The sequence below is a fragment of the Apis cerana genome, linkage group LG11, assembly GCF_029169275.1.
Source record: "Apis cerana isolate GH-2021 linkage group LG11, AcerK_1.0, whole genome shotgun sequence".
Classification (NCBI taxonomy): Eukaryota; Metazoa; Arthropoda; class Insecta; order Hymenoptera; family Apidae; genus Apis; species Apis cerana.
In genome coordinates, this window is record NC_083862.1 from 12,125,154 (window position 1) to 12,151,764 (window position 26,611).

Genomic DNA, 26,611 nt, shown 5'->3' on the forward strand with positions numbered 1-26,611 from the left:
CACTCAACTCTAAACGGAGCCACGGGAATTGAGTGTAGTAAACTTATGTTTTTTCACAGTACCTTGAACTAGAATCCTGCGAGAATTCATTAATACATTAATACATTTCTCTTTTCTTGACTTGATTTCATTCTAACAAATGAATCATCTTGTTGTTTGATGTCGTTTCTATTATATATGTTTTTAAGTATAATATATTTCGTATGTTGTTTAATAATTAAGATTTTTTTTGTTGATAATTAATATCAATTGATAGAATATTATGTGATTGCGTTGATGATGTTATCGATAACATGCGAGGCAAATACAAAACGACAGAGAGATTATATTATATGTCGGTATGAAAAATAATAATATAGAGAAATATATATTACTGTGAGATTTATATATATATATATAAATATATATAAATATATATATATATATTTTTTACGTTTATCCAAAGAGAAAAATAAATGATCAGATGAAGTGAGCTTATTAAAGATATAAACGAAATCTATATATATATATATACACATATATTTGTAACATCGTGTTACATTGGGGTTTTCCCCTTTGTTCAAAATAAGGGGTGCTATATACCGCGTGTATGAATACTCGCCAATATTATCTAGTAGAGAACAGATTTTATAATGAAGATATTGAAACGTTTATTGTCGTGATATGTCTTTGTAGCAAAGTATATATTTTATATCGAGCATCTATTCACGTGTCACGTGTTTTAATGAACCCTTAAAAAAAAAAAAAAATGGAAAGACTAAAAATTAATCTACATTAATCAAACAAACAGATCATTATTATACTATGTGAAATTATTTGTAACAATTATTGTACAGTGTACGCACATTTTTAGCATTGTCAGCCTAAACATTGAAAAACAAAATTCATGAATAATGTATTATCATTTTATTCCTATAAGTCGAATAAATGTTTCACAGCATCGCTTTCTCAATAATTTTCTCAACTGACATGGGTATGGATTTAGTATTAGAATACAAATAAACAATAAAATAATAAAATATTATATTTTGTCCATTTATATCATATTTACAGATATTATTTTACAATTGCAATATATTATTTGACAATTCATAATTTTAAATTAAATAACTTGTTTAACTAACATTAGTTATATAATTTGCCATTTTCCTCTTTCACCTTTCACTTTACCTTCTTTTAATAATTTGTCAAGATGACCTTTTACAGTATACATTGCTGCTTTACTCATATCCTTTGATGAAATTTCCTAAAAACATCAAATTTTCTGTTGCACATTTTATATTCTAATAAGTATAGATATAATGAAAAAATAATCATTACCGTGTATAGATGATTCACAATATCCAATTCAGACAATGTATTATTTTTTGCATTTTGTTCTAGAATATTTAAAATATCATTTTCTCTTTTTAATCGGTTTTCAATATAAAAATTAATTATATTTTCTGGATTTTCTATTATTGGTCCATGTCCAGGATAGATAACTTTTGGTTTCATCATCAACATTTTTTTCAAAGTAGCTATGTAAGCATTTAAATCTTCAAATACAGCAGTACCTTCTCCAAGAATACAATCTCCACTAAATAATATTTTTTCATCTTCCATCATAAAAGAAGCATGATCAGTTGCATGTCCTGGAGTATACTCCACGTCAAGTTTAGCACCTTCTACTTCTATAATTTGTTTATCTCTTAATTGTTTCCATTCAAATAAATTTTCCATGTTTCTTGAATTTTTATCATTTGGAGTTCTTGAAAATTTCCATACTGTACTTTTTATTTCTGTATTTATAGTTTTTAACATATTTAAAACGGAATTCACTGCTCCTAAATGATCAAAGTGCCAATGAGTAATTAATAAATGTTCGATAGTTGCTTTTTCTTCTTCTAACACTCTATGTAATAATTTTATATAATCATTCGCATTTTTTTTTTCAGTTGTATCGATTAATATACGTCTGTAATAATAATAAACATTACAAAATATTCTAATCTTTTTAATTTATGAATTTGATTTTTATTACCTATTGCCAGTACCAACGAGATATGAATTTGTACCTTGTAACGTCATAAATCCTTTGTTACATCCTAAGATTCTTATTACATTTTTAGATAATCTTGTTATTAAAGGTAAATGCGTTAACTTTTTCATAATTCAACCAATAAGTTTCCAATCAGTATAAAATTTCACTATTGTTAAATATGCACTGAACATTGGCATTTGTATGACATATATTTATAGCACTTTTTTATGTGATTGTGAAAATCATATCAATATATTTCAAGGTCTTGCATGAATATTTAACAATTAAATACAATTATATATGCATAAACAACTATATATATAATATTATAAGTATATAATATTGATAATGAATACAATAATAAAAAACAATTTTATTAATATTATAGAACAAGGTTATAACAATGAATATTAAAATATATATTCATTTAAATATAAAATCCTTAACTTTGAATTATTTTTCAAATTTTTTTTAAATTATTGAAATAGATAATTATATTGCAATATGATTATCGAATATATAACTCGAATAATTATATCAATAATTATTATATTTTAAAATAATTTTCTTTTATATCTAGCTTAACATATCGTTCACTTATTTACTGATATTTATTTATACATTTCATTAGTTAAAGTGAATATTAATAGCTCTTACGTTATGTTTATTCAACACTTATAATATCGTCTCGGACAATAAAAAATTTGACTAAAGAACAAAACAATAGTTAACTTTGCTAAAACTAATATTAACTATATATCCATGCATTACGTTTGAACAACAAATCGATTAAAGATCGACTAAGACTATAGACAGAAAGATGAATAGACAGAAACATGAATAGACAAAAAGTAACTATTGTGAGAGTCATCGATTAATAAATGACAAAAACATTATATAACTTGAAACGAGATAAACAACAAAGAATACGTAGAAATTTATTTCCAATGGAATTTTGAGAGTTTTATCGGATAATAAATTTTTTATCGTCTATTTGAAAATAAAATTCTTGATAATTTTAATTAAATTACAATTTTAAATAATTGATATTTTATTAATATTTTTCTATTGAAATTATTAAAAAATATTTAAATTTTCTAGTTATATTTTATCGATACATAATCATAATAGAAAAAATTTATAATCAAAATAACATATTTCTTATATATTATTGTAATTAACAAATAAAAATAATTCATTACCATAAATTTTATTATATCGGTGATATTATTTATATTATATGCACATTGTATTTATTGTATTAGTTTAAATTATAGTCAAAACATCTGAATTATTTTAGATGTTATATCTTTTTATTAGAAAACGTATAATATAAAATTCATATTATTATTTTGTTTGCAACATAAATAGAATATTTTATTTTAAATTAAATAATGCTTAATAATATTTAACATAGAATGTATTTAGATTTAAATAAATATTACAAAGAAATATAAAATAATTAAAAAATAAGATAAATTAAATTCTCATATTATTTATTTATTTTAATAGCATTATTTTCAATTTTTGAAAGATTTTAAATTTAAATTATTTTTTTAAATTTTTGAATATATTTAAAATTATAGATCGAATTAGAATTAGAATATTACACATAATTGCGCAATATACACGTTATCTGAAATCAGGATATAAATATTAAAACGTAAAATGATTTTCATTTTTCCATATATATTATTAAATATAAACAAACGTAAACAATATTTGCAACATATAGTAGTCAAGCTGACTGATAAGAGTATCAGTTAGAGTTTAAGTACATGATTATTCAACTTGATTTGATTATCATATCGTCGCCGTTTTTTTTTTCGAAATTTTTCCTTAAATATGTTTTTTCTATTAATATTAAAAGGTCGTTAATCATTGTTGGGAATTATTATTGCGCTAAATACGACACGTTTCAACGTACATTTTTAATATAGTATACATTCAGATTAATGCTACGTACTTTTGATTCTTTGTTTCTCAGTAATATGATTCCTCCATTGCGATCAATTAAGATTTCGTTGTTTTTTTTTTTTCTCTTATAAAAAAGTGTTGTTCACGATGGAGAAGTCATTGGTTATCTCATTAAGGAGGGGAAAAGAAAAAAAAAATTGCGAAAATTGCAAAATTGCAATTAATGGAATCGTGTAAAAAATTGCGAACGTTGGTCGATTAATTTCATTCAATCACGATCTTACATACAAATCTTATCAAATAAAATACTAAATCCTACAATTAAAGGTACAATTAATTACAGTCACTTAATTACATAATTACACAATTATAATTTACAAGTAAAAAAGTAAGTCGAACGCAAATATGTTCGGGGATCGTTTGCCTCGTTTTTTCGAGAAAAAAACAATTTTCATCGAGTGAATACCAAGATGAATTCTATCTAAAATATTTTCCTTTGGTCACGTTTAGGCCGTCACTTCGCTCGACGAACATTTGTCGAACATCGCGTCTAACACTTGTATGAATTTCAGATGCCTTTCTTCCGGTGCTACGGTGGCCCCTCGACTCCCCCACAAAAATTTTATGTGGAATTCAGTTCGAAACGCGTCGGACAACAATTCGTCGCTTCTTGAACCTTCGAGAACGATTTCCGCGTTCCTACGGAACAATGGAAGATTCTCTGTCATCTTTCGAGCTGATTCCAAGTGGGACCATACGATGGATAAGCCACAATCCGGTGCCGAATTCTCCCAGGGTGATAGAATCGCTGTTGCCAGACCAGATGGAGCTACAGTTCCTGAAAAAGTACAATATTTAAATCGTACTTATCGACACAAAAAAAATAAAATAAAATATTCTCTACGATATGATCTCCTATGATGAAGACTAAACTCGAGTCCCCTTGTCTATCCAGCGTACGTACCCAGAATGTCTTCAGGCCCCCGTTCTCCGAGCAGAGCGATGGGCAACAGATGCGGAAGCGTGGTGTTGGGCGCTTGAGGGTTCGTGCACTCGTTCATAGCACGAAGCGTAGGCCTGAGCTTCGCCTCGAAGCTGAACGCCTCGTCGGTGTGTTTCTGCCTGAGCAAATGCCACGTGTTCGCCAACCTCTGTATCTGTGGCAAACAGAGGCCCAGCATCACGCCGCAGAAACCGTACAAATTACCGAGGGCGGTCTTCGTGTCGATGGCCACTTTGATCCACTTGCTAATCGTTGCAGCTCTCTCAATCGCGGTGGCTCCGGCCAGCACAGTCACCGCCACTACCAACTTCAAACACTCCGATCTCTCGATCAAATCCAACCTCGCTTGTCTACCGTGCGGCAGAGTGGCCAACTCGAGGCCGCTGAGACCGTTTCTGTTTCCAGAGCCAGGCTGCAAAGCCAACTCGAGGTCGATCTTCGTCAGATGCGAGGCCAACACTCTTGGAGCGGAATCGTGCAACATCCCGGACACTCCTCTCAGAGCCGTGGGATCCAGAGGTCTGTGCTCACCAGCCGGCAGTAGCAGAGTTGTGAAACCTTCGATGTCCAGCGCTGTGGTGATCTCCAAGGGAGGTGCCGCGACGACCAGTTGCTCCTCCGCGGATAATTCGTATTCGTTCCCATTATTTCCGTTCGTACCGTCGTTGCTCGTGTTGTAATGACTCCTAATCACGACCCCCTTGATAGGGGCGGACGAAGACGGATTGCTTGCACCTCCGGAGTTGTTGGTTTCGAACTCACTGTCCCCAGACCCGTTCCCACTGTCGCTTCCGGACGCCTGATAGCCCTGATGATGGTGATGGTGGTGATGGTGGTGGTGGTGTACGTGATGCTGGTGATTGGGCGCGTATGGCACCCTCGGCGGTTTCGGTGGAGCTGTCCCGTGCGAGTTCTGGTGGTTCAAACTCGACGGCTGAAGCACGGGTTGCTGTTGCTGTTGGAGCGCCGGGTCGGAGATCACCCTGGTGATCTTCTGACGGCCGAGGGACAAGGAACACGAGGGTGGCTGGTTCTGAATAGATGGGACGCGCGGCAGGGTGCTCGATTGGACCGGTCCGTGTGGCACGGGTTGCTGATTGGAGGATTGGCGAGCATCGTGCTGATCGGAGGGATGGTGCTGGGCGGTGAGCGAGTGACTTCGTTGTTGCTTTCGAGGTAGACGTGGCGGAGAACCGGTCGATAGGGACGAGGAGGAAGGGCTGGAACAGTGTTGGCTGCTCGTTGGACCCGTTACGCATGTCAGAGGAACGGATCTTGGCTTCGGGGTGATTATGCGAGCGCCACTCGCCTGGCTTATTGGACGGCCACTGCCCACGTAGAAGGTTATCAGGTCCGCTACCGTGTCAAATGCCTCGTCCTCGAACTGGTACTGGGCCCTCTCGTATACCGTTTCCGGTTGGATCACTACCTGTTGAGAGGAAAATTCGTTAGAAAAATTCATTCATTTTATTACGTAGATTTCCTCTCTTTTCAAAAATTTCAATTTTGATCGTATTTTGAGCGATGCGATTTTTTAAAAGAAAGATCAGAGTAAAAGAATAAGAAAGAATTTACCCTATTGATGACGAAATGAAGCGGTTGGCCCTTCCATCGAACCGTGAGGACGTAGTTTCCGGGTTGGGAGGCACAATCCCGGACCAGGAAGTCACCATCGTTCGGCACTTCCGCTTCAGCGCCTTTTCTACCACCCCGGAGTGTGCTTCCATGATACCAGGCGTGCGATCTTAAGTCTCTCGGATCCAGAAGTCGAAGTTCTCGCTCCAAAAGCTTTCGAGTCGATTCCTCTGGTGGATCCTGAATTAAGTAAGAGAAAAATATGAATTTTAAAGCGAAGGATTTTAAATATTAATAATATTAAGGTAATATTTTCATTTTTTACTTTACGTAATAACCAACAATTATCTTTAATTCCTTTTTTTATTTACCGTAATTATTTTTTATCATTATCTGATTACTTTTTAGTGCAGTAATTATATTTACTGCAATTTATTTCTTCTATTTCGAAATTATAACTTTCTAACTAATGGTTTTTTTCCATTAAATAAAATAAATATAAGTATAAAATAACTTTAATTTAAGTATATTTAAAAAAATGAAGGCTTTTTTTTTTTAAGTTATATTTTTTATATAAGATGATTACTATGATCAATGGAGTAGTGTCTAGACCGTACGAGACCGCAAGATTGGCTTAACAAGAACAGCCTTGAGTACTCGATCCATAAAGAGATCAACAAAGTCAGCGTATAACTTATCAACGGCTTAGAGTGTCACGCGTTAAAGCTGGATCATCGACTCGGTAGCATCAACGAGTCAATTATCAGCTTTCTTCGATCAGCTTATTATTTCTTATTACTATTTCTTCAAAACCAATTTTCATTAACCTAACAATCCATAATAATCCGTAAACAAAATTTTATCCAGCGTGAAGATTACATGCATATTAAATTCAATTTGATTCATACTGTCTCGTGTCGAAACACAATTTGAAAAATTAATCAATTGCCCGAATATCAAAGAATTTCTACAAAGATTCGCAACATCCCAAGATCTCCCTCCCTTCCCTCCCCGTCCCTCTCGAAAAGGATGGTGTCATCGATCAACAACACCTCCAACGTGTCAACACTACAATTTTCACACCCAGTAATTATCCCGCGGCCATCATCATGCTCGTGAAAAAAAGGAAAAAAAAAATCCAAAACGCGCTTTAGAACAAACTGTACACCACTTACCATCGGCAGATTGGAATAATCGTGGCTGTCAACCCTTTTCGCAGCAGATTCGCACGCGACGCACTCCTCCCTTCTGTTCACCACCTCCTCCTCCGCCTCCTCGACCTTTATCTCCGACGACCTGCGTCGAAAAAAACGAAGCTTTTTACACTCGTGACTCCCTCATATCCCCCCTCCCCTCCTGTCCCTTCAACCAAATTCAACCATCGACTTTCGCCAAAACACCGTCGGGGAACACCGTTCTCTCTCGATTTAACGAAGCGCAAACTTATTTTCATCCGCGATGGAAATCGCGAGGACAGATAGGGTTTGGCCACACGGCTCTCGGGCCGAGCGCGCGCACCCCACTGAACTATGTAGTACGTGGAAAGCCACGAAGCGGGCAGGGCCGTATTTTTGGAGGATGAGAGGGGGCGCGTGATTATTAATAGAACAAAGTGGACGACGAATTCGACTCGGTCGACTCGTCGTTCCCCTTCGCCGCCAAGAAAGATATTCTCCTTTCCCCCGGGGGGAAAGTGTTAAAATATCGAATTTATACGTGGAATCCGGTACTAGGAATTTGTTAATTTCTTTTTTTTTGTTCGTTTTCTCCTTACCGTTACATCAAAGCCTTTGGAGCACTTTATTGCATCGACGTAACATATTTTTCCGTTACTTATATTTTATTATAGGTTGAAAAAATTTTCGATTTCATTTCAACGGAGCGATCAACATCGCGTTGTTGACGTTCTAAGTACGCCACTGCATGCGCGCTCATGGTGTCTCGTCGCGTTCTCACCCACGCCTGCGTTTTCTCCGTTCTCGAGTGCCTTTCATTTATCGAAGTGACGAAGTATTGGCGACGTCCTCCTCGAATTTGAAGCGATAATTTCGATCCGAAAATTCCGACGTTATCGCACGAGGGGTCGCTAGTCGATAATCGCGAGCCTTAGTTATTGATCTGTTCGGGGTGTTTCGTACGGGAGGCGCGCCTGCGTCGAACAAGGGCGCTCGATAAGTATAATAAAACGCATCTGTGCGTTTGTTTCGTTTCCCCCTCTCCTCCTGTCGAGCGCGAGGAAATGCATCGTTTTCTGATCGATGATCAGAACGAGAAGATGATGATGGTCGTGTCGTGAAAATTTGTCGAATATTCTTGACAAAATTAACGATAACAATTGTGGATATCGCGGATATTTTTCCAGGTTACAATTGTCGATAAATAAAAACGGAAATTTAACTGAATCAACGTCGACGTTTGATTACATAGGAGGCACAACATGTGGGCACAATCCTTTGAACTATTTCTATTTCCGCTGTTCTAAATAGCGATCTACACACGCTTTGTATCGTACGACTGTTCAGAATTACAAATGCTCGATCATGAATAATAAAACGCAATATAATTAATTCGAAAACGATACCTATATGAATCGTTCAAACTTGTAATATATACACTATGCTTCAAAAAATTTTAACGATTTATATTCTCTCGCAATTGTAACATATTCCAGATACGATATTCGTTTGACGCATGATCTTATTGACTTATTTGATAACGTTCGACGAATTGTTTTACTTTGCGATAAGGAGAGAAGTTTATCTGTATAAACATTATATGCGAATTATAATATCACATATGTTTATATCAATCTTTCCCTTTTTTATCTTCCTTGATATAGCGTCAAAAAGTTCAATTAATTAATTATTCCTTCACTGTCACCGTTTCCTCTTTTCAAAATATTTTCAATTTTTACATTGGCATAATTTTACACGTGTGGATAAATCGCACATAGATCGACGAATCTCCTCATTCTCTATATTTAGAGTTAAACAGTCTCCATTGCAAATTGTGTGTAACCGGCCACACAATCTGAACAATTTTCGTTGATGTATAAATAGACACTAGGGGTACACACGCAGGCGGTTTGAAAACGTTTCGCAGAAGTTCGTCGCGTGCCTTATCTTCCCGCTCTAATGTCAACGCGACAGGATTTTGCGCGTTGCTATCTGCACGATTCGCGCGAATCTGCCTCTTCGACACAACTTCGCTTTATCTATAATCCTCCCCTTTACCTTCGCGGAAATTCGCGCAGGAAGAATTTTTAATTTTCCGCTGGTTAATTTTTTGACAAAAATTTAAAAGAAAAAGATAACGCTTAATCTCTTTCGTGTTGACTCGATTATTTTTATCAATGTTTCCTAATTTACGTCATTTACGCGATAATTTCAATATTTTTGTTGAAAATCGCATTTTTCAATTATTGTTATGCTAAACGAAGCAAATATTTGAGACGTGATTCAAAGAGGAGGATACGCTACGCTTCTAATCTTCAATTTCTCGCCAAATCAATTTAATCATCAATTTCATCGGCGTTCAACCGCGTAAACGGTTGACGCTCCAACGATTTCACGACTTCCCCACAACGTGAAAGACACGTACTTTAATCGCGCCGATCATTAGCACGCTCGTGATCAATCTCGGCTCAACGTGACCGTAAAATGATTTTCAATTTTCATCACGTTGCACCATTAATTCACGCTGCATTTAACTCTCGCGCGTACTATATACACCTCCCCCTCCGATTAACTAAATTTCAGTCTTTGTTGTCGTCGAGTTCGATCAAACATTCGATTATCCGGATAAACATTGCATCGATGATTGGACAATGGCAGGTCGGAAAGAGTTTCGAAAGGGATTACGAAACGGGTACAAGTATCGTGAAACGTTTATAGTTTCCTCCATTGTGCTGCCCTTCCGTTATGGGATTCTCCGGCCGGTCGAGGGAGGACGACGTCACTTTGAAGGCAAAGATCGAGGAAAACCGGTTCGGGACCTGCCGCCTTTATTATATTCCCATACCGGTATCCCCGGCATATACCCTCGAACGGGCTAATTCATAAGTTACAACCAGAATTCCAGGCTTGGATACCGATGGAAAAGTCCTTCCAAGGTCTTCTCGGGGGTTTTTTCAATCCCTTTGTTTATTTTAAGTGAAAGATGGGACGACGGTGGATCGATCGGCCTACTTTCGAAACGTAGAGAATGCCTCCTCTCACGAGCTTGGAAATAATTATTTTTAAATATGCGCAGTTGTTGTAGGCTTAGTTTTAAACTTGTCTGTGTTTTTACTCGTTTTTTTAAAATAAATTTAAGAGGAAATTGTTTCAAGGGTTCTTAAGGACAAAGAGGATCGGCAGATCATTTAGATCAATTGTAATTCAAGCGTGAGATACGAGGATGGTCGATTCTAATTGGTGGCGCGCTTCATCGAGAGGATAGTTTGTGGTTAGTTGACATTAGGACTCGAGTTACCTTCTGTTTCCCTCGGGTGACGGTGGCGTCACGATGAAAGATGGCTCCTTCTGAATAATTACTTCCGGCTGTAGGTGGATCGTGTGCCGCTTCTGATGAAGTTCCTTACAAGAGGCTGAAGAGGATATGCCGTTTCTCTTCCGACGACGGCCACTGGCGCTTAGATTTTGCAAGGTGCCCATAGATGGAAACCGGAAGCTCCATGCTATACCTGAACAACATCGGACGTTATTCCTTTCTAATTGTACTTATACAATTCCCTCTAATTTCTAAATTAACAGTCTTAACAGTTTCATTTGATTACAAATTATTGATCAAATTTCGATAATTTTAACTGTGACTCTGCACATCTTCAGTGGAATCTGTGTTAAATCGTACGATAATTCTATACCCATCTGCTGGTAAAACTTAAACGAAACAAGAGAAATAAATAACTCCATTATCGTATAAAATTTTAATTGTTCAAACATCTCACAAAAATTTTCCTTCAATGAAAATCTATGTTCTCTCTAAAAAAGCTTAAATGAAAAGGAGAGTACCATTCTCGACTTCCACTATCTCGTAATTATCACACATTTCACAAACTGTATCCGCTCCGAATTCCTTTCCGAAATTTTAACGAAACCACCCCACATACTCACGCATGCCGGTGCTTTTCTGCGGGCGATCCTTGTCGCTCACGATCATCGCAATCCGTCCCACTAGCTCGATGATCCAAATTTTCCCCGATCCCTTGTCACTCTGTTATCTCGCTCGTTAATTAACGCGCCCCGTATTATATTATATTTCGACAGCGATGAATTCTTGGCGAATCGTTTCGCCCGAATGGAAACGTTTAGAATTACTCGCGGTCGATCCGCTATCGCGAGCAGGGATACCAGCGCCCCTCCATCACGGTCACTAAACGGTTTTATCGGCTTTCGTACACACGAACGAACGATCGGTGCAGTTAACGCTTCTTATCTGTCTTTCTCCTCCGTCAACTAGAAAAGTTTCAGCTTTCCTTGCAGTTACGTTATACCACTTGTTATTTCAATTTCGCTTTTCGAGGATCGAAATACATCTTTTCGTATTTTGCTCGTAGGAATAGTTTCTTGCACCTGCACTCCCAATGACGCGTATACGTCCTACGTTTATCTTCGTCAAAGTTCTTTTTATGCTTATGTTTTCTTCTCTCTCTCTCTCTGTCTCTCTAGAAGACTAGAGAATATTCTTCGAAACACGAATTTTCGTAATTTTCTCTTCTATCGAAGTTCGTTTCTTTTTTTTAAATAGAAATATTATTATATCACATTATATATCGGGTGAATTATATTTTTTTGTTAGTTACAGTCTTTGTCATTTTTTTTCAAAGTTTCTTTTTAAACAGATTGGAATATATTTTGCATTACGCTTTATCTATTTTTAATTTTTATTTTCCTTTCACAGGATAGATGACAATTCATTCGCATTTCTTCCCACTTTTTTCAAAGTCTTTTTCCCCTCCCTCGAGCAAATTCCGATCTCCTTTGCATATGACCTTTCCACAACACCGTTCCTTCCCTTCCCAATTCAATCCCACTCGAAAAGCAATCCACCCATTCACCCAAAAATTCCACGCTCGTTAATCGATCCGCCTTATCTTTCCTCGTTCAGAAATCACACAATAGCCTTCCCCGAAAAAATTTTCAATCCCATCGTCAATCACACAGGTTTCACTTTCGAGGAACGTTGCCTCGACACAGCTGGACGACAGCCCGTCCTCTCCCTGAATCCCAACCGGAATCACTGCATCTCTTCACGATGCGAATACGATCGCAGGTGCAACCAAGGAACGACCACGCTTCGTTATCGACCTCTTGGAATCTTTCATTCTCGATCCAACGATTCTTCATTCAGAAATCTGTGCACCTTTGTAACAGAAGAATTCTCTCTTCCTTTTTTCTCCCTTTCCCCCCCTTTTTTTTATTCGACCGCACGCATATCACGCGAGCGGATCAACCGCGGATCTTTCGAACAGTTGGCCAGAAACTAAAGTGCTCGGCTCACTTTCGCTTCGATTCGTTTATCTTCGCTCGCCTTCACACGCGCGGATATAAACCTGTTCTTCGGGCCTTTCCAGTCGCGGGTACGAGACCGTGTTCCACCGTTAAACCTTTCGATTTTTCGTTAGATACCTTTGGTCGATTTAACTCTTTCTATAATTCTTGTTTTCTTTTTTCGGGGGGAAGGGGAGTCTTTGGAAAATTCATTGAAAAAGATTTTTTAAAAAAAGAGATTTTTGGTTCTTTAATTTTCTTTCTTTTTCTCGTATCAAATATTTTTATACAGATTATATAGATTTAGATTTGTTTATTTAGATTATGTAAATATTTATTCTGATGGTTGTAAAAAGGTGTTTGTAATATGGATTTGTACATTTTTGCGATATAATATTTTTTAGATGATAATGCAAAGATGATACGGAATGGAATTGGATGCGGAATGGGTACATAAAGGATTGAAGAAGGAAAGAATATCTGTTATATTTTTGCCAAGTTGTGCGTGACTTTGCGTATATTCCTCATCAAGAAAGCATATACCTGTTTCACAGTATTTCTAAACACCGTTCCGCTCTATTTTCAGGAGTAAGGCTCGAATATTAGCAGCTGCAACGTAACACGGTTTCCTTTATTCGTAGAAGGAGACCAGTAGGAGGATATTTATGGTAAGTTTTATTTTTGTTATATTTTATAAATGTTTTTGTTTTTTAATATGATTATTTATCGTAGTTTTAATCCTTATATCATATTTATTTAAATAAAATCAAAGTATTGTGAAAAAAGTTACATTGTAAATAGAATTTACTTATTTCTTAGATTTTTAAAAATTGCGAAAAAAGTTAAAGTTGCTTAAAATATTTGATATATTTGATATGTAGTTCTTTTTCATATGCATATATTTCATATATAAATTTCTAATAAAATTTGTGTGTCGTGTATATATTTTATTTATATTTTTATATCGTATAAATGTATATTTTGTATTTTTTGCATGCATTCTATATATTTACAATATGTTATAATATATTAAATATAGAAATATATTTTGTTTCAGGAAATAATGCACTTTAGAAAGGTAAGTATGGAAAAGGTAAGTATAGGACTGTTCTCAGTCCATTAGTATATAAGTAAAATGGCCGAAAAGGCAAAAAAATTTTAAAAATATATCAATTGGAAGAGGTAAGTATTAAAAAGGTAAGTATAAGGTGAGTATAAGGTAAGTATAAATTTCAGAAAAATTTACGTATTACCTCTTCTAGAATTATATTCTCCTAATACAGAAAGAACTAGATAAAATTTTCTCCTTTAAAATTCCTGATAAAATTCTACGTGCCACTTCCTACAGAATTATATTCTCCCATTACAAAAAAGGAAAAAATTTTCTAAATCGTATTTTTCGATTTGTAACAGGAGAATATGATACGTGAAGAGGTGGCACACGAAATTTTTCGTAAAATTCAAACTTTCAAAGATTCTTGCTAAAATTTCGACTTTTGATTAGGAGAATATGATACATGAAGAGGTGGCACGCGAAATTTTTCTCGAAATTCAAACTTTCAAAGATTTTGGCTAAAATTTCGACTTTTGATTAGGAGAATATGATGTATGAGGAGGTGGCACGTGAAATTTTTCTCAAAATTCAAATTTTCAAAGATTTTGGCTAAAATTTCGACTTTTGATTAGGAGAATATGATGTATGAGGAGGTGGCACGCGAAATTTTTCTCGGAATTTAAATTTTTCTGATTTTGGCTAAAATTTCGACTTTTGATTAGGAGAATATGATGTGAGAGGAGGTGGCACGCGAAATTTTTCTCGGAATTAAAATTTTTCTGATTTTGACTAAAATTTCGACTTTTGATTAGGAGAATATGATGTGTGAGGAGGTGGCACGCGAAATTTTTCTCGGAATTTAAATTCTGCCGATTTTGGCTAAAATTTCGACTTTTGATTAGGAGAATATGATGTGAGAGGAGGTGGCACGCGAAATTTTTCTCGGAATTTAAATTCTGCCGATTTTGACTAAAATTTCGACTTTTGATTAGGAGAATATGATGTGAGAGGAGGTGGCACGCGAAATTTTTCTCGGAATTTAAATTCTGCCGATTTTGGCTAAAATTTCGACTTTTGATTAGGAGAATATGATGTGAGAGGAGGTGGCACGCGAAATTTTTCTCGGAATTTAAATTCTGCAGATTTTGACTAAAATTTCGACTTTTGATTAGGAGAATATGATGTATGAGGAGGTGGCACGTGAAATTTTTCTCAAAATTCAAATTTTCAAAGATTTTGGCTAAAATTTCGACTTTTGCTTAGGAGAATATGATATGTGAGGAGGTGGCACGCGAAATTTTTCTCGGAATTTAAATTTTTCTGATTTTGACTAAAATTTCGACTTTTGATTAGGAGAATATGATGTATGAGGAGGTGGCACGCGAAATTTTTCTCGGAATTTAAATTCTGCCGATTTTGACTAAAATTTCGACTTTTGATTAGGAGAATATGATGTGAGAGGAGGTGGCACGCGAAATTTTTCTCGGAATTTAAATTTTTCTGATTTTGGCTAAAATTTCGACTTTTGATTAGGAGAATATGATGTGTGAGGAGGTGGCACGCGAAATTTTTCTCGGAATTTAAATTTTTCTGATTTTGACTAAAATTTCGACTTTTGATTAGGAGAATATGATGTGAGAGGAGGTGGCACGCGAAATTTTTCTCGGAATTTAAATTCTGCCGATTTTGGCTAAAATTTCGACTTTTGATTAGGAGAATATGATGTGAGAGGAGGTGGCACGCGAAATTTTTCTCGGAATTTAAATTCTGCCGATTTTGACTAAAATTTCGACTTTTGATTAGGAGAATATGATGTATGAGGAGGTGGCACGTGAAATTTTTCTCAAAATTCAAATTTTCAAAGATTTTGGCTAAAATTTCGACTTTTGATTAGGAGAATATGATATGTGAGGAGGTGGCACGCGAAATTTTTCTCGGAATTTAAATTTTTCTGATTTTGACTAAAATTTCGACTTTTGATTAGGAGAATATGATGTGAGAGGAGGTGGCACGCGAAATTTTTCTCGGAATTAAAATTTTTCTGATTTTGACTAAAATTTCGACTTTTGATTAGGAGAATATGATGTATGAGGAGGTGGCACGCGAAATTTTTCTCGGAATTTAAATTCTGCCGATTTTGGCTAAAATTTCGACTTTTGATTAGGAGAATATGATGTGAGAGGAGGTGGCACGCGAAATTTTTCTCGGAATTTAAATTCTGCCGATTTTGGCTAAAATTTCGACTTTTGATTAGGAGAATATGATGTGAGAGGAGGTGGCACGCGAAATTTTTCTCGGAATTTAAATTCTGCCGATTTTGACTAAAATTTCGACTTTTGATTAGGAGAATATGATGTATGAGGAGGTGGCACGTGAAATTTTTCTCAAAATTCAAATTTTCAAAGATTTTGGCTAAAATTTCGACTTTTGCTTAGGAGAATATGATATGTGAGGAGGTGGCACGCGAAATTTTTCTCGGAATTTAAATTTTTCTGATTTTGACTAAAATTTCGACTTTTGATTAGGAGAATATGATGTATGAGGAGGTGGCACGCGAAATTTTTCTCGGAATTTAAATTCTGCCGATTTTGACTAAAATTTCGACTTTTGATTAGGAGAATATGATGTGAGAGGAGGTGGCACGCGAAATTTTTCTCGGAATTAAAATTTTTCTGATTTTGACTAAAATTTCGACTTTTGATTAGGAGAATATGATGTATGAGGAGGTGGCACGTGAAATTTTTCTCGGAATTTAAATTCTGCCGATTTTGGCTAAAATTTCGACTTTTGATTAGGAGAATATGATGTGAGAGGAGGTGGCACGCGAAATTTTTCTCGGAATTTAAATTCTGCCGATTTTGGCTAAAATTTCGACTTTTGATTAGGAGAATATGATGTGAGAGGAGGTGGCACGCGAAATTTTTCTCGGAATTTAAATTCTGCCGATTTTGGCTAAAATTTCGACTTTTGATTAGGAGAATATGATGTGAGAGGAGGTGGCACGCGAAATTTTTCTCGGAATTTAAATTCTGCCGATTTTGGCTAAAATTTCGACTTTTGATTAGGAGAATATGATGTGAGAGGAGGTGGCACGCGAAATTTTTCTCGGAATTTAAATTCTGCCGATTTTGACTAAAATTTCGACTTTTGATTAGGAGAATATGATGTGAGAGGAGGTGGCACGCGAAATTTTTCTCGGAATTAAAATTTTTCTGATTTTGACTAAAATTTCGACTTTTGATTAGGAGAATATGATGTATGAGGAGGTGGCACGCGAAATTTTTCTCGGAATTTAAATTCTGCCGATTTTGGCTAAAATTTCGACTTTTGATTAGGAGAATATGATGTGAGAGGAGGTGGCACGCGAAATTTTTCTCGGAATTTAAATTCTGCCGATTTTGGCTAAAATTTCGACTTTTGATTAGGAGAATATGATGTGAGAGGAGGTGGCACGCGAAATTTTTCTCGGAATTTAAATTCTGCCGATTTTGGCTAAAATTTCGACTTTTGATTAGGAGAATATGATGTGAGAGGAGGTGGCACGCGAAATTTTTCTCGGAATTTAAATTCTGCCGATTTTGGCTAAAATTTCGACTTTTGATTAGGAGAATATGATGTGAGAGGAGGTGGCACGCGAAATTTTTCTCGGAATTTAAATTCTGCCGATTTTGGCTAAAATTTCGACTTTTGATTAGGAGAATATGATGTGAGAGGAGGTGGCACGCGAAATTTTTCTCGGAATTTAAATTCTGCCGATTTTGGCTAAAATTTCGACTTTTGATTAGGAGAATATGATGTGAGAGGAGGTGGCACGCGAAATTTTTCTCGGAATTTAAATTCTGCCGATTTTGGCTAAAATTTCGACTTTTGATTAGGAGAATATGATGTGAGAGGAGGTGGCACGCGAAATTTTTCTCGGAATTTAAATTCTGCCGATTTTGGCTAAAATTTCGACTTTTGATTAGGAGAATATGATGTGAGAGGAGGTGGCACGCGAAATTTTTCTCGGAATTTAAATTCTGCCGATTTTGGCTAAAATTTCGACTTTTGATTAGGAGAATATGATGTGAGAGGAGGTGGCACGCGAAATTTTTCTCGGAATTTAAATTCTGCCGATTTTGACTAAAATTTCGACTTTTGATTAGGAGAATATGATGTGAGAGGAGGTGGCACGCGAAATTTTTCTCGGAATTTAAATTTTTCTGATTTTGACTAAAATTTCGACTTTTGATTAGGAGAATATGATGTGAGAGGAGGTGGCACGCGAAATTTTTCTCGAAATTCAAACTTTCAAAGATTTTGGCTAAAATTTCGACTTTTGAATATAATTTGGAGGGTGATTTTATTTACTTAACTTAAATACTTACCTTTTATACTTACCTTTTATACTTACCTTTTATACTTACCTTTTACACCTTTTATTTATGATATTAATTTTTTTTTTTTTTACAGTTTCCTTAATTCTAGATACTTACCTTTTATACTTACCTTTTTCTCTTACTTCTAGAAAGTTATAGTATGGACTTTTAACTTTATCATCTGCAACATTTCAATTGGTTTTGGTGATATAAAAAAATGATTTAGATAAAAATTAAATGGTTTTTAGAAATCTATATTCTGGTATCACGAATTTTTTTTATAAATGAATGCCTAAAAAACATACGAAATTTAACCTTGTTTTTATAAATGGAATCATATATTTGTTAATACATTACTCGATGCAATTCAATATTCTCTATACAAAATTATTAGATCATTTATAGCAAAAAGTTATTAATTTACGAAATATTTGATTATTTTTGATTATCGAATAAACTAATAATTTTTTCCTATAAGTGATCTAATAGTTTTTTATAGAAATAAATACACTGCATCTATCAATGTATCAAAAAATATATAATCCTATTTAAAAAAACAAAATTAACTTTTTATTATATTATCTTTATGCATTCACTTATGAAAAAATTAATAAGACTAGAATATATCCTCTTCAAAATCATTCAACTTTTATTTAAAACATTTTTTAATATTATCAAAACCAAACGAAATATTCCACGTGTTAAAGTTATGTGGCCATTCTGAAAAATATAAAATATATATGCGATATATATAAAATATATATTCTATAAAAATATAGAAATATAACAAAATATACGTACGACACAACTATCTGCTGCTAATTAATGTCTTAATTTTTCTTAATTGTGTTATCCCATACGAACATAATTATTCCATTTCATATCAAATCAATAATGATTCGAGTTACATTATCGAGAAAATTGAGTTAAGTTAATTATGATTATATTTGTAGCGCTGTTTCTGCCTCATTTCATTCTGAATCGATAATGTCGCATGTGACACAAGAATGATAATTATGCGATACAAATGCATTGAATGTCCCATCTAATCTGCGCTATATCGATCCTTTGCTTATGGCATATCGAAATTTCAAATTTCGCGTACGAAATAATGGATATGCCGAAATAAATTCACAGATTAAATTTCATATCATGAATCTGCCAACATATAATCGTGATAACGTGAACATTTAAAAATTCTTCAAGCTCGAAATGTCAGCAATAGATCAATGGTGACGGGGACAATGAACCATTCATTCCAACAATATGCACGTTTATCGTTTCCTTTCGATCGTTAAATCTGCATAATCGAGCATGGCATGTACGCGTCTATATTTCACCGAAAAAGCAGGAATGAAAATTGTATGGTAAAATTACCGATATGTACAAATATATACATATATTTATAAGCCAATAAAAATTATAAATTAATTTTATCAAACTCTGTAATCATCTCTATATAATTGTATAAAATTAAAAATAAAGAAATTTTATTAATAATAATTATTTTATTTCTTATAATTTCTTATAATTTCCCATTATAATTCCTTTTATTTTCGTTCTCAGAAAAAACTTCAAACTCTCTCTCTCTCTTACTACCTCGATCCTTTCCTCTTAACATTTTCCATCCAAAAATTATCCCAAACATCCTCTTCGCTGTCTCCTTCTCGACTGACAAATACTTTTCGCCAAGCCTATACACTTGGACTTTTCCAGGAAAAATTTCTTTCTCCCAACCAGCTAAATATTTAGGCTTTCTAAAAATTTCACGGTGCGTTCAAACAAGATGAAGAAGAAGAAGAAGAGAAAAGGACACCCGTGGTGGGTTCTCATTCCGATATAAGAACAGAGTCGAGGAAAAAGGAGAAGAGCGAGAATTGGTCGCGGTTGAAAAACAGAACTGGTGGAATGCAGGTGTGTTTTGCGCCGCTTACTCGCCGACATAATACCTGGCGACACTGATAAGCCTAACGTTTGTTCAGATAACTATGCAATGCTTGGAGAACCGTTATCGACCGAAAAAGACAGACGCCGTTCTATATCACGAAACAAGAGGTGTAAACTTTCTGAATATTTTTGGCAATATTATTTTACTTATTAAAATACGAAATATATATCCAAATTATTGCTTTTTTTTTAAATTTTAAATAATTTCGTAATGATTAAGCGTGTCAAAAGTGGAACGAAAGCTTGAACGATTAATAGAAACGAAAGGAGAAATTATACGAATGAACAATAATTGAAATGATTTTGCTTTATATTCGAATTTATCTTTTTTTTATTTAAATTTCGAATAGCTTCTGATTATCTGCATGAAAATTTACGTAAATGAATATACAAGTAGAAAAATCATGTAAATGAACAATATTTAAAGATTTCATTAAATATTGTATAAAGTTTTAAAAATTCTTCGTTTCAAATGTATATAATATTTAATTGGATTTGCAAGTTATTCGAATCGCGTCTGTGTTGCCTGTATGCACGCATATATATATATAAACCGACTACAATCACCTGTTGCTACATCCTCATAAATGTTTCATCATCCAGATCAGAATCCAAAATTTCTGGAATCTGCATATCGCGAAAGATACACGTGAATCAGGCGATATCTATTTTACTTAAAAGAATTTTGTTTAATTTTCATGAATATTCCAATTCCCTTGCTATGCATGCTAAACGAAGGAGTTTAATTTTAAACGTGAACGAATCTTTGAAAAAAAGAAGAAGAAGGAGTTGTAACAAGTTAGGTCGAAAAAAATTGCGCTTTCCTTTATCATTGAGAATAAAACACCACATCGATCGATTCTTGCCGCGTTTCGGTTTAAAAAAGAAGTTTTATTCACGTGCGTAGAGATTCTGCCGTTTCCTCTGTGGCAGCGTAATTATATGCGCGTTTACTACGCGACAAGAATTTCAATCGGGCCCAGTTTTTACACAGCTGACAGAGAGGAATGAGACGACGTGAATTTCGATCGCGTAATTTCAACGTTTCTCGGTATACTCCATTCAATTTTATAAGTTTTTGAATAAAGAGATAGAAATGTTACTGGCGCTTTCAACATCTTTGAAAGCGTAGTTCAAATTAAAGTTCAGCTGTGTGTCTATTAAAGGAGAAGTATTTGGCGAGAAATAGAAGTAGCTTTGAATTTGTTCAAAGCTTAATTTGGCAAAAAAAATAGAAGAAACGGAGGAAGCCTCGAATTTCTTTCGAACTTCTTCGGAAGCTTATTTTGGTAAAAAAATAGAAGACTCGAATTTCTTCGATTCGAAAACCTACTTTCAAATTGAAGCAAATTCACTTAAAAATCTTCCTTAAAAATTTTCACTTAACTCTCTTATTAAAAATAAAATTAAAAAATGTTTAAATTATTTCTCTTATTTTCTCCGCGAAAGTAATCCAAAGAAGAAAAAAAAAAAGAAAGAAAGAAAAACGAGTAGTTTCACAATCGTACTATCGCCACAGTAATAAGCAATGAAGAAATCAAGAGCATGACTAATTTCAAGCAAGACCAATATTTAATATCATATTGCCTTCGTGATACATCGTTTACTTGCACATTTAACGCGCCTAAATTACTCTAAAAGACACGTGTTTATCTGAATGTTGGCCGGTGCAAGCGTTTATCAGGCGCGGGCTACGCAAGAAGGAACTACCGTGCGACCTACATCCCACGTTTAGCATACTTCGTACCAGTTTCGATTTTGAAATAAAACTGCGACGTGATTCTCAACACGTGTAAGTATTACGTACATCGCGTCAAAACGATTAATGCGTGGGCGGAGTTCCACGATAAACGACTGATACCGCCAGGTGACATATCGTCGCGTCTCGTTTCGGTTGTTTTTTTTCTTATTTTTCTTTTGTTGCATAATGAAATTAATATTCGTATCGAAAACTATCTTTCATCGTGAGAAAGGTTATATCGAGAAGATCGAGAGGTGTTTTAGATCGAAAAGATTGATAAAATGTTATAACATAACATGGAATTCGAAGTAATAAAATTTTATGAATATTTTTCTAGAGTAATATATTATATTTGAAATATTGGATCGTTTAAGATAATTATTGAAGTTTTGATATTTATTAAAATTAATGTGTTCATATTTTTTCATTACAAAGATTTTTGTGAGATAGTAATTTTAATGATACAATAAATAAATTGTGAATTAAAAAAATAATAGAAGGCAATTGAGATTAAATTATATACGTTCACGTGATCGTTTTGCTTGACCACAAGATCTTTCACCGATATCAGTCTCAAATGTCCATCATTGAGCACGTGCTCTTTGAATTACGGCTACTCATCACTATCCTTTCACCGATCGAACAAACCACTCCTCGATACTGTAAAACTATCACAACAAAAATATTTTATATTGAATTTTCTTAAACTTCTCCAAACACAACGAATTAACTTCATTTTATTTCTAAATAATAATCAAACTTTTACATTACGGAATCTTTACACAATTTTTTATATAATTAATGTTCACGTGATTTCAAAAACTTTTCACACCAAAAAAAAAAATCCAAGAATTAAGATTTCTCCACAAATTAAATTAAACACAAAAATTCTAAATTATAATTAAACGCTTGCATATCTCATTGCACGATCAGCATCCACGTGATTCTAAAAACTATTTAAATATAAAACTTTTTTTATCGAAACATCAAAATCTCCACAAACACTTCAAATAATCACACTTTTTTATCATCAACGTTCACGTGATTCCAACAACTTATAAACACATTAAAAGAACACATTGAAAAATCTCCTAAAAACAAAAAATCAAACGCAAAAAGGAAAGAAAAACGAGCAAAGAAAAAAAAAAAATAGAAGAACGAGGAAAGGAAGACTGAAATATACAAGTATACAACGTGACACTAACTTTGACTCCTGCGTGACTTCAGCTTGCTGGCGGTTTTCCCCATTTTCCTGATGGACGCATGGGTCTCACGTTTTGCCGATTCCAGGTATCGTCACGAACGAGCTTCGGCCACTGTTGAGATGCAGCCACTGTTGCGACCGTGGCATAATGCGATACCGAGCTGACTGACCGGCCGTTTTTCGAAACGGGACGCGAAGGGACGAAAAACCTCGATAGACGGAAGGCGACGTTTGGCCACGATCGTTGAGACACACGCCGCGAACGAACGTCGCCAGGAGAATGTCGGATTTCATGTGGAGAGAGGGAGCGCAAGCCTGACATGGAAGAGGATGGAGAGTGTTCCCTCATCGTTTGAACGTACGTTTGACAAAACGAGATGGAGCGACGAGAATGGAGGGGGGCGAGGTTTTAATGAGATTGGATGAGCACGAGTCGGTTTGATGCCGAGTGATTAATAAATGTGGGGAGACAGTGATGGAGTGAGAAGAGATATTGGTTATTGAGTCGGGGGTGAAAGGTGATTGTTTATCTTGTGAATAAGTATATTTTTTTGTTGTATAAGTTTTTGTATCGAAGTGATGCGAAGATTGGAGGTTAGGTTGGAGAAGTTTGGGAAGGAAGAGGAGAAAGCTCGAATGAAAGTGAATGAGAAACATTTGAACGAATTTGGACGAGTAATGTTGAACGATAATGTTTTGATTTATCGTATAGGATGTTTTGGCTATATGATTCGGACGTAAGATAGAATTTTTATGAGACGAAATTAATGGTTTGAACATTGGATAAGAATATTATGTGATTCATCTGTTGGAAGTAAGGCAATTAGTTTAAGTGGTTAAGAAAATAGGTTGGCAATTGTTAGATGATTAACAAGGGAAAATGGAAGTTTAGTTTTCTTTTCTATCGACCTACTTTTAGAACAATATGGCCTCTATAATTAGATCATACTTATAATAAAATTTCATTTCAATATAGCTCCCTTAATAAATTTATAGAACAAAGATTGTAGCTTTTAAGAACCTAAATGAAGACTAGTTCGTATCGCTTCGATACAAAATAATTAACAAAGGAGAGACAAACGAGATTGGATTAAACGATCAATCAAGATAGCCAGAAACTAGAACGATTATTTAAATAGAAAAACTAAATCTTCTAAATTAATTTCTAACTTCGTTTCGTACATATAATTTTATGGTAAAATTAATAATTGTAAAAAAAAGTCAAGCTGATAATTGAATTTTCAAAAAATATACATACATACATACATACGCCTACTGTAATTATAAAATCATAAAAAAATCAAGCTGTCGACGAATCCCTAAAAAAGATACGCCGGTTTAACACACTGAGGAAGAATGCTCCTCAGTGGGGACAACCGAGGGGAATGCAATGTTAGAAGAGAGAGAGGGGAGGGGAGGAGGGAAGGACAGGCCTGCGATTGTAACACACGTGGCACAACAGTAGTTATCGAGAGAGACAGATGCGAAATTGAAAAAGAAACGGGACGAAGAGGTGCGGGCAGATTATGCAGCGAAACTTGCGCCTGTTTAATAAACGATATCGATAAAACTGTAAACAGAGAAAGGAATTCGTTACCATCAGTGATATATTCGTGTGCACGTTGAACAGATATGAGCCACAATGGAACTCGTTTCGGTATTTTATCGCGTCTTGTGCGTGAAAAAAAATTCAATACCACCTCTGTTCGAGGTATGAGCAAACAATGATAAATTGGAATACGTAATTGAATCTGGAGGATGCAATTTTTCGTACTTTTATATTTTCTATTGTTATTGCACACAGTACAATTCTAATATTATCACGCACTTAATAAAAAACAAAAGCAATTTTGAAGTTAATCAGAAATACAATGCAAATAAATTAAAAAATCTGTACAGTGAATAAAATGAAATATTGTAATTTAAGAGATCGTAGTAAAAGTTAAATTTTCAAGCGAAATTAGGAATGGAGGAATATTGGATGGAAAAGAGAACAATTTGCCGAAAAATGTTGGAGGAAAAACGCGTAGTCGACAAGTGTTTCGCACACTTTGAAATAATCGTGTCGTCATCGAGAACCCGGACTCGTTCCAGCCGACGGATGTTACTCGGTTATTTACGATTGGGAAAAAACCAGAATGCATGGTGTTCAATGCGAGTTGCAGCAAGGACACGCGAACATAACAATCGCGAATTAGTCGCGTGAAATTGCTATGACTACCTGTTGGACTTTCGATTTCTTCTGGAACTTTGCCTCCATTATTGCTGTCATCGATATGACACACGTTTCTTTGTGTTATTTGATTTATTAATAAACGTGATCGACGAAACTATTTTTTAATTTTTTTTGTTAGACTGAAGATGTACAATTTTTTTGTTAAATAAATTTTATCAATATATAAATTGTATATAAAATTATATCATGTTAAATAATAATAATAACAATTTGCAAAAATAATTTTAGATAATATAGAATTATAGATTATAAATTATTTAATTGATAATTGTATAAATTGATAATTTTAGAAAAATATTCTAAAGGTGCAGTAAGTGTAGTTTTTTTTAATTTTCTAAATCGATACTAAAGAAATCAAATTCATTAAAGAATCGATTCGAGAGCGTAGCATGCTGTACTCGTCAAGAATTATTGTTGCGAGCTTACGTCATAGACAACGGTACAAATTGTTGGAAAGGAGCAAGGTTGCGTCTATAATTGCACGATCATTCAGCGTTCACGCTGACCAAGCGCCTTCATGCGTTGTGTCTTTGAATTAATAAAACAAGAAATATAACATACTTTACTTAATAATCTTATCTTTTTAACCATTGAAAATTTGATGTAATCAATACCAATGAATCTTTCGAATTTATTTAATTGTACTTCAATTACTTACCAAACGATGACGAAAATTATTGTAATTAGTTTTGAAAATTATCATTCACATTATAATGATTTATCTTCTTTTGACAAGTCATAATTTTTCGATGACTGTTTAATTGCCAAATTATGGTATATTTTCTTAAATTTATATAATTTATATAATATTTTACCAATGCAATTTTCAAAAATAAATATTATTTATTACGTTCATTTAAAATACGAAGAGAAATTTACTTAAAAGGCACAATCAATTGCAATATTAAATTACTTATAATTACTTATAATTCTTTTATCATTATCTACAATTGATATTTACGATATTACGCATGGACTTGTGCTAAAGAAAATTATTTCCAGAGCGCCTGTAATAGGCAACCATATTGTCCACCGCACGGGTTGCATTCATACAGGCGCGAA

At 34.4% G+C, this 26,611-nt stretch overlaps 2 protein-coding genes across 5 annotated transcripts; both read right to left on the minus strand.

Annotated features, from left to right (window-relative positions):
* Nucleotides 1-1,006: 1,006 nt before the first annotated feature.
* Nucleotides 1,007-2,974, minus strand: LOC107995137 (endoribonuclease LACTB2). The gene is made up of 3 exons (XM_017052460.3): nt 2,024-2,974; nt 1,321-1,957; nt 1,007-1,246 (listed from the first exon to the last, which is right to left on the minus strand). The coding sequence occupies exons 1-3, from the start codon at nt 2,149-2,151 to the stop codon at nt 1,130-1,132; spliced, it is 882 nt and encodes a 293-aa protein (XP_016907949.1). The 5' UTR covers nt 2,152-2,974; the 3' UTR covers nt 1,007-1,129.
* Nucleotides 2,975-3,692: 718 nt separating this feature from the next.
* Nucleotides 3,693-26,104, minus strand: LOC107995142 (breast cancer anti-estrogen resistance protein 3 homolog). Of its 4 annotated transcripts, none has more exons than XM_017052469.3 (6): nt 23,315-26,104; nt 10,992-11,202; nt 7,694-7,814; nt 6,519-6,758; nt 4,905-6,372; nt 3,693-4,778 (listed from the first exon to the last, which is right to left on the minus strand). In XM_017052469.3, exons 1-6 carry the CDS (start codon nt 23,355-23,357, stop codon nt 4,447-4,449), a joined length of 2,415 nt encoding a protein of 804 aa, XP_016907958.1. In that variant the 5' UTR covers nt 23,358-26,104; the 3' UTR covers nt 3,693-4,446. The 4 variants fall into 4 exon arrangements, with proteins under 4 accessions (XP_016907958.1, XP_016907957.1, XP_028521169.1 ...); XM_017052468.3 differs by lacking the exon at nt 23,315-26,104 and adding an exon at nt 11,633-12,228; XM_028665368.2 differs by lacking the exon at nt 23,315-26,104 and adding an exon at nt 11,629-12,227.
* Between the last annotated feature and the right edge of the window lie 507 nt (nt 26,105-26,611).